Raw genomic sequence first — 12,347 nt, 5'->3', positions numbered from 1 at the left:
AGCGTGATCCTGTAATCACTTGAGAGAGACAGAATGAGAGAGTGAGAGAGAGAGAGTGAGAGAGAGAGAGAGAAAGAGTGAGAGAGAGAGTGAGAGAGAGAGAGAGAGAGAAAGAGAGAGAGAGAGAGTGATCAGGAGTGAAGGAAATACATTTAAAGAGAAGAAACCAAATAAATAATTATTGATAATCGTTGATTTATTTTCTTTTCTTTCTTAAATAAAATAATAAAATGTAATAAAAATGTACAATATAATCTGATCAGGAGGTCAGTGGTGCTGTTGTGGTTGGTGGGCCCCAAACTATATTCTGCCTAGGCCTCATTCAGCCTGGAGCTGGATGGGTCTGTGAACATTAAGATTTAGCTGTAAGTTAATTTATGAGGTAAATTGTAAATTGAAGGTGGTTAATTATTGTTTAGGGTGCACAAATATGACCAAAGCCACCCATTACTTCCTGTTAATATTATATATTTAGTACATTCTACTGTTTAGAATGATTAAACTTAATAGTGATAGTTAAATGCAACAGTGTGACGCTGTAGATAAAAAAAGGGAAAAGTTGCACGAATGCCTGAAGAATAGAACTTGAACTTGAGCGAAGTCTGTACAAACTTGGACACTGTGCCTTTAAGAAGCCCCCACCATCTCACAACAGGGGGGGCGTGAGCTGAATCCAGGAACAGCGAGCGAAAAAAAAAAAAAAAAAAAAAAAAAAAAAAAGCTCCACCACTGCACTGTTTCAAGTTCCCCTCTCCGGCTGAAACCCTGCCTGATTTGTGGGCAATGTTGGGGATGTAGAAAAAAAAAAAGAAAAGGAAACCGGAGCAAAGAGAGCGTAAGGAAGGGAGAGATAGAGAGACAACACTAACTGGGTAGCTATGGAGATAGTAGGTTTTCCTGGTTGCTTTCTTTGACAGGTGTCGAGTGGGATAAAATAAAGTGTGAGAACAGCCTCCAAGATGTACGGCAAGGGTAAAGGAGCTGTGGTCCCCTCCGATAGCCAAGCGAGAGAAAAGTGAGTAAATTATCGCAGTGTCACAACAGCAAACCCCAGTACAGAGAGAGGAGTGTGCTAGGTGGCTAAACTTGCTAACTGATGTCGAAGCAGTTCAGCAACTTCAGACTCATGCACAAGTTTGTTACTTTAACTTTTCTTCTGTTTCTTGCAAGTGAAGCCGTGCTGCTTGTGTTTTTGCCACTTCTCCTGTGTGTGTTGTTGCCTTTTCTCGCCTCTTCTTCTTTAGCATCCTCCAACTTGCAGGCATGTCTGCTAAGTTAGCCCCAGCAGCTAGCTGCAGCCAGTTTCACTCTTGTATTTAATTGTTTTGTTGCTCATGTTCAACCTAAAGCGGCTGCTAAAGTTGCGCCACTTTTTCTCCCCCTCGTCTTTACACGCGTGTGTGCTTTAAATATCCAATAAGGAGCATGGAAGTGGGGAGGGATCCCACTCGAGTTTCTTCCTTTCTCCTCAGCTCCCCCACCATGGGGGAACAATGCATTTGGATTTATTGTAGCTGCGCATTTCGTATTGTATCCGATTGCCTTTTGTGTGTGTGTGCATATGCGTGTCTGCTCTCGGTAAAAAATAGGATACAGCTGTTTTGTAGGGGGGGTCGGGGGGCTTTGTTACACACTAGCCGTGTTCGTGGCTTGTTCGCGCAGGGGTTGCGAGTCTGCTGGCGCTCGGCTGGGATCCACGCGTGTTTTCGGCGACTCTTCGTGCAAAAGCGGAGCGGCGCTTTGTAACTTTTGTACCCCGCTCCGTGCAGATCTCCCCCCCCCCTGGCAGCGAAAGCGACCCGCGCTGCTGCCCGGAGTAGGCGCTGATCGGCGGGGTCTTTGCAAGGGAAGCTGCAGCCCCTCTCTGAGCCTCTTTGTCTGCATGCCTGTCTCGCCCAGATGAAGCACGCAGCTCCCCTTCTCAACACTTCGACAAGACAGATCGCTTCCAGATTGACCTTAAATATCAGTTCAATAAGCACCCGGTGCATTAGCGGGCCAATCAGGGGCCACTGACCTGGGTGAGCCTCCCTTGATGTCATCCTACTGTTGTCCCGATTTGATTGGTGTTAAAACTTTGTTGGACTGAACTTTTTTCTTTTCTTTTTTTTTTTTAATGCATTTGCAATCAAACCGGGGACAGAACCTGAGTTTAGATCAACAGGCACCTCTTTGTTTTCTCAAAGCTCTTCCTCATCTCTTCCTTCATCTGCTGCACCTCGGTCCTCATCCCTCACATTGCTGTTGAATTATTGAGACTGACCGAAGCAGCTGCTCTCAGCTTTGCGTCAAGAGTTGAGAGAGAGATGGAGGAGAAAAGAAGAAGAAGAGGAGGAAGATGCGGTGGGCAGACTCATCCATGTTTAAAGAGGGGGTTTTGTCGTGAGCCCCGGGCGAGGTGTCAGATGTACTGATGGTGCACACCAGGGAAATTTCACTCTCTGTGGAAGCGAATGCGTTTGCGCGCCGATGTCTCCCATCCTAGAAGTTTCGAGGGAGAGAGGCGGGACGGGGAGGTCAAAGGGCACCGCGCTTTCCTCTGTTCTCCGCGTTAACTTTTAAACTCGGTCCGCTGCTTCGTTTGTCCTGCAGGAAGTGGAATCTTTCTCCTCCTCTTTCCTCCTGGAGTGGCTCATCTCCTCAAACTTCTCCTGCTTTTCAGTGAGCCAGCTCGCAAGCTTTAATAATGCAGCAGGCCAGGTGCATGCACAAGCAGCCCCTTACACAACACACACACAGGCAAACACATGCAAACACACGCACGTCGACGCCACACATAAAATTTTCATCGAAGGTCTCGTGAAGGATGGGAGGGCATCGGCAGCATGATCCTCCCATCCCCAAACATGCGAATGGAGTCCTTAAACATCTCCTGCTGCGGGTCAAACTCCTCTAAGGATGCACATGTATCAAGCCTGCACAGAGCAGGGAGATGGTATCAATATTTGAAGACTTTGCTGGATCCTGCGAGCTTTTGCCAGACATTTCAAAACTCCTCCAAATCACTTTAAAGCTATAGGTGTTTAAATGAGATTTTGCACCAGTAAAGTTGCTTGAAGGGTGTAATGTGTGTGTGTGTGTGTGTGTGTGTGTGTGTGTGTGTGTGTGTGTGTGTGTGTGTGTGTGTGTGTGTGTGTGTGTGTGTGGGCCAGTGCTAGACTGACCTGCAAGTGGCAGTGACTTACACTCTACACCAGCGGTCAAAGAGAGCTTTGTGACCTACAAATTGCTGGAAACCTCAGAAAGTGGTCAGATTCCCCTGGCTGCAGTGGTCAAGTGTTTTTGTTGCTCTGTGGAAGGGAAGTCTCCATCCTCCTGGCTTTATTGGTCATTTCTAGAGCTACAGTTACGAACTATGACCCGTGTTCAATCAGGTAGTAGTTAAAGTAGTCGCAGCGATGATTAGCTTGAATTATTCTGGGAAGTAAGGAATTCAAGATGGCTTCTGCGTTGTCTCTTTGGCGTAGTCCACATGTAGCCGGATATCTCGGAAAACAAAAATAATTTTTATGTGTTTATTCATTTAATATGTCTAAAAATAATTGTGAATAAAAACTCTGACCAAAGTGGAGTTTTGAGAAACCTCTCAGTTTGTGTGGACATGGGAAAATAGAGATTTAGGGCCCCGTGCATTACAGTCTGTGACAAATAATGCACGGATATATCGGCATGTTTGCTTTGACATGATTCCCAATCAACATCGTCTTGCCTTTTATTGACTTTATGTTCTAATACACTATTTAAAAGTAGTTCAACCTATAAAACTTTATGTATCTGTCCGCACAAATGAACCTCCTGTCGTCATGTTAAGTACCTACTAGAAAGTCTTGGTGGTGGTTTTGAAGCTATCTGATTGGCTGTCATAGGTTTTAGCTTTGCGCTACACTGCCCCCTGTGGGTTTGGCATGTTTAAAACAACGCTCGGGTGTTAAACGATGCAGAGATATTTGTTTTAATAAAGACCCACCTACATGTGTACATTTCCCAAGTTTGAACTGCCTTGTTGCTGAAAAAGTGCTTTATAAATAAAGCTTATTCTTCTTAAGTTTGCCTATTTGTATATCTTTTTTGTATGTTAGTGTGAAAGCGAACCCTCTGACCGACAGTTCATGATGTTTATGTATATAAACATGGACAGATTGAATCCATCAATGCATGACACTAAAACCTACTAATGTTTAACCTGGACTGACCCATTTACAGCCAAGCACTGTTGTCACAGTGTTATTATGGGACTGTAGTTGTCCAGATTGAGCAGGAGCGTTCAAATGTTTAGTCACATGGGATCAAAATTGTACCTTCAAAAGTACCTGCTAGCCAAAAATATATAATTTTTAAGAACTAACATCACCAAAAATATATATTTATTTTACCTAGTCAACGACGAACTATAAATCATGTTAATGAATGGAATGAAGTAATTGTTTTTCTTTGTAGGAACAGGATCATAGATTCAAAACCTCAAATAATTTCATGTTTTCCTTGTTAAATGAAAGGCAACCAGTTTATTTTGCGCTGTATTGAAGAAAACTGGACAAAAAAAACAACACATTTCCACAATAAAAACAGGATCTAGGTCAGTCTTCATTTGAAAACACTCACCAAGTTTTCATACAGCAATTGAATGCAGATTTAGCTGAACTAATGTGTACTTTAGGGTATAAGGCAATGAGTAGTTGTGGTCCTATTTACCACAAAAATTTGAAGGAAAACAGAAAGCTTGGAAAAAAAAAATTTTGGGGGGGGTATTTTTATGAGCATATTTTAATTTAAAAGTTATGGTTCTGTCCTAATTTCTTTCTTTATTTATTGAATTGTAGTCAGGAGGAACCAGTTGCCACAAATAGCTGCTTGGTCACATTATGAACACCCTCGACCTGGAGTAATGTATGACACTGTTATTTTGAATCTTATTAAAAATAATCTTCATTTTCCACTTGATTTTATGTTAAATCATAATTGGATTTGAAAGCTAGTAAATACAGAACCAGTGGTCAGTTTTGTGGTTGATTTCTAAACACTGATTTTTGTAGAACATTGACCCGTTCCATATTAAGGAGAATAATCTTGACTTTTGACTTGGCCTTCTCGTGTCAGCGGTCAAATTATTTACGCCGTTTTTGACTTTTTGTCGTTTAAAACAGAAGCTGTATTGTTCTTGAGTTTACACTTTAAGCAGTCATTAGCTATTTATATTAGCAACTAGAATAAGTAGTGTGTCTAGACGCACTAATGTAGATTCCTACTATAAAGCTGATATTTCCAAACATATCCAGCAGGCCTCATAACAGACTCTACTGGATGAAACGGAGCAACTTTGCTGTAATCCATTCAGCCTCCCTATTATCTACTAAAAGCCTTGCTCTCTCTCAGACCCTCAGTAAACAGCGGACATGCCTGGACATATATAGTGGAAATAAAACGGTTTCTATTTTTTTTTTTTACAACTTTTTGTTTCTCTGTGTTTTACTCTAAATTGTCACTGTTGCTGTTACTTTCTCTTTCTATACCAGCTTCCATACTGAAGTGAGTTATTGTAAAAGCAACCTGGTTGCACTTGGGTGTGGTGCGTTCGCTGACAAAATAAAACCAGATATGTTTTTTCCTGACCTTCCAATTACTGTTGAGGGCAGATCAAACTACAAATTTACTAATTACAACGCCTTGCTGATTTTCCAATAGTAGGCACATATTTCATTTAGTTATCTCAAGGGATTTTTTTCAGTGTGACCTTTTATAAACAAGTTTGATATTCATTCCAAGCACAAGGTGGCATTGGATAAATGTCCTCACTAGGACCAAACTGCTTGTGACAGGACGCTATTTTAGCTTTTTAACATCTTGATCAATAAAAATCAGTTTCCGTTTCCTCCAAAGAATTTTTTTTTCCCAATACAAACTTAAATTCATCAGACCACTGGTAATCAAAATGGGCTAATAAACTCGGATTGAAACTTGTTTCAATCTAAATAAGATTGAAACATGTTATTTAGATGTTTCAATCCGATGTAATTGATCTTCTATCAATTACATCAAAATTAAAATTCGCATTGTTCTCAGTCTGTTTACATAAATGTTGTATTTTTTCATTTCCCACTTGATTCAAGGACACTCTCAGTATATATTCTTGATTAATGTTTACTCTTTTTGTTGGACTAAAATGAGAAAATCCCAATTTGGCAGGTCAGAACTAGGAGAAAGCAAATAAAAGCCTACTCGGCACATTCCTAAAACATCTAAAATGTGAATCAGAACCAGAGTTGTGGTCCGTTTTCATGAAAACATCGCTCTGTCAGTGGGCAGAAGCAAACTGGACAGTTTAATAATCAGCTTTTTGAAAAGTCAAAACATAGATCTTCAGTTGTCAATTAAATCTGTTTTCTATAATTGTGCTCAGTTTATAAATAAATTGGGTCATGCCAATGATTGATTGTTTTAAGGTTAAACAAACTCTGGGATAATTATATTGAAACAGAACTGAAAATAAAACCCTCTTAAATAGAAACTCCATTGCTTCTAGATGCAGGTCAGTTATGTTGTTAAATCTTTAAACGTATAATTTAGTTTTATCTTAAATTACTGAGAAACAGACTCTAATATTGGCCTGTTGGAAATGCCTGCGATTCTTTCTAGGGCTGAGATATCATCATGTAGGAATCATTGGCTCGGTGTTTGCCTATTCATATCTTCCGCAGACTACATTTGCATACTAACAACGTATTTGCATACTATTGGTAGTAAGTACAGGTCAGGCATGGGTCGTGTCTGTTGTAGCACTTTGGAGCAGTATTCATTTCTCCTCCCCTGTGGCAAAAATACTCAGCATTCACGACACAAAGATTCAGCTGGAGTCTTACAGAACCTGCGCTCTTGTTTTGCTGCGACACGTGTGAACAGTTATTTTGTGTTTCCTTCATACATGAATGTCATCTGGTGTTTCAGCAAAGATAAGTTTGTCAGAATCTTGGATTAAACGGGTGTACTTGTGATTAGTAGAGGCAGGTGAGAAAAATTGATTGACGTTGCTGTTCCTGTTGGCTTCAATGTTCTGAATTGACTCGCCGGTGCTGCAGATCGTTTTTTGTTAATGACTTTCTGTTGGTGCGATGAAAAACCTGAATGTCAAATACAAAAGCGGAGCGCTGAAGGTTCGCGGTTTTAACACTTGGTTATTGTACAGCATGCAAATACGGTCTTTACTAAAAAATATTGAGGAAGATGCCACTCCTTGTTGGTGTTGAGCCAGACTTCATCAAACACGGGGGAGCTCTACACATCCTAACTTGAGTCATGGCAAGATTTGGGGGAAATAAATTTCTTTTTCCATTATTAATTTATAACTCTACTTTTTTATAACGAATGCCTCCTGCTTTGCAAAAAGAATTGCAGAGTTCGACATAAAATCCGACGTTTTTAGCAAATATTCAAAAGTTTTCAAATCTTGCTGCTGAAAGCTACCAGTTTTCACTGCTCGGGTTTTAGCTATTCTTTCAGAACCACATTGATGATGATGATGATATAATAATAATATGGGGTAGCCGGTACCTGTCTCTCCTGGCACCTGCTACTGGGAGAGGCAAAGCTTCACACTTTATCCACTAAGTCGGACTTGTTTCCGGTTAGAGTTGTTCTTCGTCACCAATGCTACTCGTAACCTTTACCGACAAAATTTCTTGATTCAACCAAGTTGTTGAGAGGATCCATTTTTCTGACCTCGGGATCGTCTTTTTGCAGATGATGTGGTTCTTTTGGCTTCTTCGGGTCGTGATCTCTAGCTTTTACTGGAGCGGTTTACAGCTGAGTGTGAAGTGACCGGAATGAAAATCAACCCCTCCAAACGTAAAACCATCGTCCCGATCCCAAAAAAGGATAGAGTGGCTTCTCAGTCCCAAGTGGAAGAATTTTAAGTTTCTCTGGTTCTGTTCAGAAATTAGGGGGAAAAGTGAGTGGTACATTGATGGACCTGTGGACGCCACAACAGTGGTGGTGTTGAAATGGCTGGTTAGGATTCCTGTTCTGTGGGCGTCCCACTGGGAGGGAGACCCAGATAAAGATTTGGGGCATGCTGGAGGGTCTATGTTTATAAAAACAAAACTTACTAAATTAAGAAGAAGTTTGTCCTTTTCATTTAAGTCTTAATTAAAATGAAAAACAGATGCTGAAGGCAGCATAATATAAGTGTAATGATAAGAAGTGCAGAATCAAATTCCAGTCGTTATTGCAGTATCAGTGTGGGCAACGCTCAGTCGCATCTTTAGATGCAGTGTTTGGTAGGACAGACTAGTTTGGGTGCATTAAACCTTAGCTTTCCATTGTTATCTGGCCTGTTTGATGGTCTTCTATGTAACTGATGTTGGTGACCAAGATTTAAAAGCTTAAGGTGAAGAAAAGAGTGAAAACATGTTTGCTCTCAAGAAGCAAACTGATGAAGACATTAAGGCAGCATTACAGTTAATAATCTCTCTTATAGTTATGAAGATTATCAATGTGCTTTGCATTTGATTGCATTGCAGCCATGTTTCAATTCAGCAGATAGGAAAGCAGAAGATGTCTTTTAAGTAGCTGTAAATTGAGTCTCTATACGGCGCAGTACAAAGGAAAATCTAAAGAGCTATCATTGTTTAAAAGCAAAGCGCACAACAGCCTGATTATCTCAGAAACCATGTTTCATTGATCAGCTCATTGACTGCTGATGGTGACAATGACACTGAGCTACTGTCCTTCTCATTAGGACCTTATTGGCCTGTCAGAGGAGTGTCTGCTGTGGGCGCACGGGGCACTGTCATATCCACACTCCGGGTCGATTGATGGTCCATTAACAGCCTATTAAACATGACTAAGTGAAGGAGTTTGGAGTACAATGTTGGGCCAATGGGGGTTTCCCACTCTGCCTGATAAGATTAGTGGATTTCAATTTGTTAAAGTTTTTTTGGGCTTTTCTAGCAGTGATTTATTTTATATATTTTTTTAATTGTCATACCAGAGCTTTTTCTTTTTTAATTGGTGGGAATACCTGTTTGTCTTGCTGCAATGAATTATTAAATTAAATTATAGCTAATTGCATGATTATCAGTTTTGCATTTATTGAAAGTTGGAGAAAAATAAATGTTCTCATAATGTTTTTTCACCATCTGTCTGAGTTGACCTAGTTATGGAGATTATATTGTTTGAAAAGTCTTTAAAAATAATGCCAATGCCCTGTCTGCTGCTGTAGTGTCTCATGGCATTTTAGAGCTACTTGACTATAATCAGAATCACAATTTTACCCAATATGAGCAATAATAAAACAGCAAAGCTCTGATTGGTGCAACATTCGGTACAATCTTTATAGCAACGCAATAAAAATGTGCTTGCCAATAACAGATTTGTTAACTTGGATGGGCTATCACTCTTTTATACCCACATCTAGGTGACCTAGATGGTAAAGGTCAAGTAGAAGGTTATGGACTTGAAAGTGGCTTAAATTCAATCCTCTTGGATTATGTGTGTCATGCAGGATTGATATCCTCATCCTACATTTAACAATAATGTAGCACTTTCATGTGTTTCTAATCACGTGCAGCTCTATGTTGCAGCTACAGGATTTGTTTGGGAATAGGAACATAGTTTACATTCAGTAGCTGTAGCAACCTCTTGCAAATGTTTTCTAGTTTTAATTTAGTGTTAGGGAAATTATCATTTAATTTAAAGACTTTTTTTTCTGTAGGAGGGGCAGGAAAATAAGCAAGACGGCGGACATGTCAGGCAGTTTTATAAGAAATATTCTAACTGGCTATATTGTGATTGTATGGGCGCATCTTGTAAAAACTTAAGATAAGACATTACTAGTGTGTATCATAGTGATAGCTGACATCAAAGGTTTTTCACAGATGCTGAATTTTTCTAAACATGATGAAGTGGATTTTTGTTCTGGAACGTTATCTGAATTATTTCACTTCAGTCCAATAAAACTAATCTATCCAGCTCATGTACTTCATGTGCCAGTAGAGGAAACCATCTTTGTGCTGCTGGTGATCTTTACTCAAACCCTTCAAACTCAAAGACTTATTCATCATCACCCTAAATGGACTTTTATCTACTACAATTAACTAAGTATTTGCATTAAAAAGAAATTATAAAGGTGGTGTCATTTTTTTCACCATTTCAAAAGGTTCGGGGAAATATTTAGAACATTGTTAAATATTGGCCACAACGGCAAAAATATTGTATATCGATGTCGGCCCAAATGTTCACCAGTATAAGAATAGGTGCTTCTTTCAAAAAGCAGTTGTTTTTTGAAATAAAAGATTTTTTTTTTTATTAACTTATATCTGTACCTACTACTCGGATGTCACCCCAGAAAACTTCCAGTTGGGAAATCCTCCTAATAAATCTCCGTTCTGTCCGAACCAAGCGAAATTACCACATTTTGACAGCATCTCAATACTATCTGGATATTTGAATAGACTTTGTCTGAAACAGAAAAGCACTGAAACATTTATTGCTGCTGCTAAAATAATCTAAAATTCAGATTTCTATTTTTCTTTTATGGTTAAAGAAATCATATATGTCGTCTTACTTTACTTTAATTTTCAAACTCTGGATACAATTTGATACGGCGGTTGTTTTTGTCAGTAGCTTTGCTTTTACTATAGCACACACTCAAGTTTAAAAAAAAAAAAACGAGGCGATATCACAACTTTTTTGGCTCATAGATGGATTTTAATTCAGGTTGACCTGAACCTGTAGTTCATAAACACAACTGTTCAATTTCTGTCTTTATTTGCAAGTCTTCAGCTGAAAAGCTGAAGCCATTTTCAGCATTTTCTTGTTTTTTAATTTTTGAAACCTACAGAAGATGAGACCCGATTACTAGTGAAGAAGTTAAAGGTTTCTATTTTCTACTTGGCACTCTGTCTAGAATATTGTAACAATTTCAGGGGGAAAAAAATCTAGAAATTTGAGTCTGGAACGGTATTTAATTTTGAAATTAAAATGATTTTGAAAGTATGCTTTAAACCGTTGCCTACCGATTTCCAATTCTTGTTTCACGCAACACTTAAACCTAGCATTTCTTTTTTTTTTTCTTTCTCATTTCAGGTTAGCGTTATATGTGTACGAGTACCTGCTACATGTGGGAGCACAGAAGTCAGCACAGACCTTCCTGTCTGAGGTAAGACTGCGTCTTCGACTCAGAACACATTTAGCTCTGACCGAATGTTCAAAGTCCTCCCGAATTGTTGTCTTTCGTTGGAAATCACCTCTGCTTTAAGTTCAGCCGGCTCCTGTTGAAACATGTTACCTGCAAAGTGGGCCCAAGTGCTTCTGAAGGCAAACGGCTCTCTACATTCCTCAGTCTTAATGCAGATCTAAGCAAATACACACTCTTTCAAGTTTTAGCTTTTACACAGCAAGATAAACACCAGTAAGGACATAATTAAATGAACAGCGTGTCAATATTTATTAAAAGCTCCGGGCAGGTGCTGGTAATTTACGGCTAAACCGAAAAACTTTTTACCAACCAGAATGTACTGAACAGGCCGTGAAGTGGTAAGACTTGGGCAATTATCTCAAAAGTCTTAAGTGTGGGAAAGGCTAAGAAGGACATTTTGAACAATTTGGATTCCTAAGTGAAAAATGCATGGTGTAGTATGAAAGATTATTCACAAAAAATGTAAAAATGTCACAAGTTATTGTTGCATCGACCCGTTGACCATTGATTGAAGTCTTCAGTCTTTCTAGCTGCTTTTCAGTATATCTGTTACAGAAAAAAATTCAATTGATTCGATATATCTAAGTTAAAAACACGTTTGTCTATAAGAAAATCAACAACCAGTGTTCTTTGATGCTCTTTGTTTAGAGTTTAGTGGAAATCGTATAAAAGTAGGAACATATGCTTTGATGAATAAATAAGGATAACCTTGTATCTGTTTGCTCTGCAGCACATTTCACTGATTTTTATTTTTTTTCTCATGTCGCCATGAAATAAAAACAAAGTTTGCTCAAATGAAACTGAACCTTTTTCATAGACCGCTAAAAGAGAGTTGTTATTGTTCAGTAAGACTTGACCAGTTCATCTATACCTGCATATTTTCTCAGACGTTTTTCACAGCTTCATGTCCTTTAGAGGGAACATTTATAGAGTTGTACATAAATAAATAGCTGGTGGTGTTAATGAGAAGAGGCAACGTTACATAGGAAGAAAAATCAAACCCGTGCAAGAATGTGATTGACATAAAATATGAAATAATGATGTTACTTCAAGTATTATCAAGGATGGTTCCTAATGTTGTTTTTTTCAGATGCATCAATAAACCCCTTCCTGGCCAGTACAAATGTATATATTTTCTTTATATTTTTATCATTAT

The 12,347-nt window shown here is 39.1% G+C and overlaps 1 protein-coding gene across 4 annotated transcripts in view; it reads left to right on the top strand.

The window, feature by feature from the left end:
• Positions 1–705: 705 nt before the first annotated feature.
• LOC103458469 (single-stranded DNA-binding protein 3) overlaps positions 706–12,347 on the top strand; it is a 44,999-nt gene continuing 33,357 nt past the window's right edge. For 3 of the 4 annotated variants that reach the window (XM_008399306.2, XM_017302553.1, XM_008399307.2), the window contains exons 1-2: positions 706–1,015; positions 11,080–11,152. In XM_008399306.2, coding sequence (XP_008397528.1) covers positions 960–1,015; positions 11,080–11,152 — 129 coding nt within the window. In that variant the 5' untranslated portion in view covers positions 706–959. The remainder of the gene's footprint in view (positions 1,016–11,079; positions 11,153–12,347) is intronic. The other variant, XM_008399305.2, reaches the window with a different exon arrangement.

The sequence above is a fragment of the Poecilia reticulata genome, linkage group LG22 (genome assembly GCF_000633615.1).
Source record: "Poecilia reticulata strain Guanapo linkage group LG22, Guppy_female_1.0+MT, whole genome shotgun sequence".
In the NCBI taxonomy this organism is placed as follows: Eukaryota; Metazoa; Chordata; class Actinopteri; order Cyprinodontiformes; family Poeciliidae; genus Poecilia; species Poecilia reticulata.
Note: the sequence above shows the minus strand (reverse complement) of the source record. Positions and strands in the feature narration are given on the sequence as shown.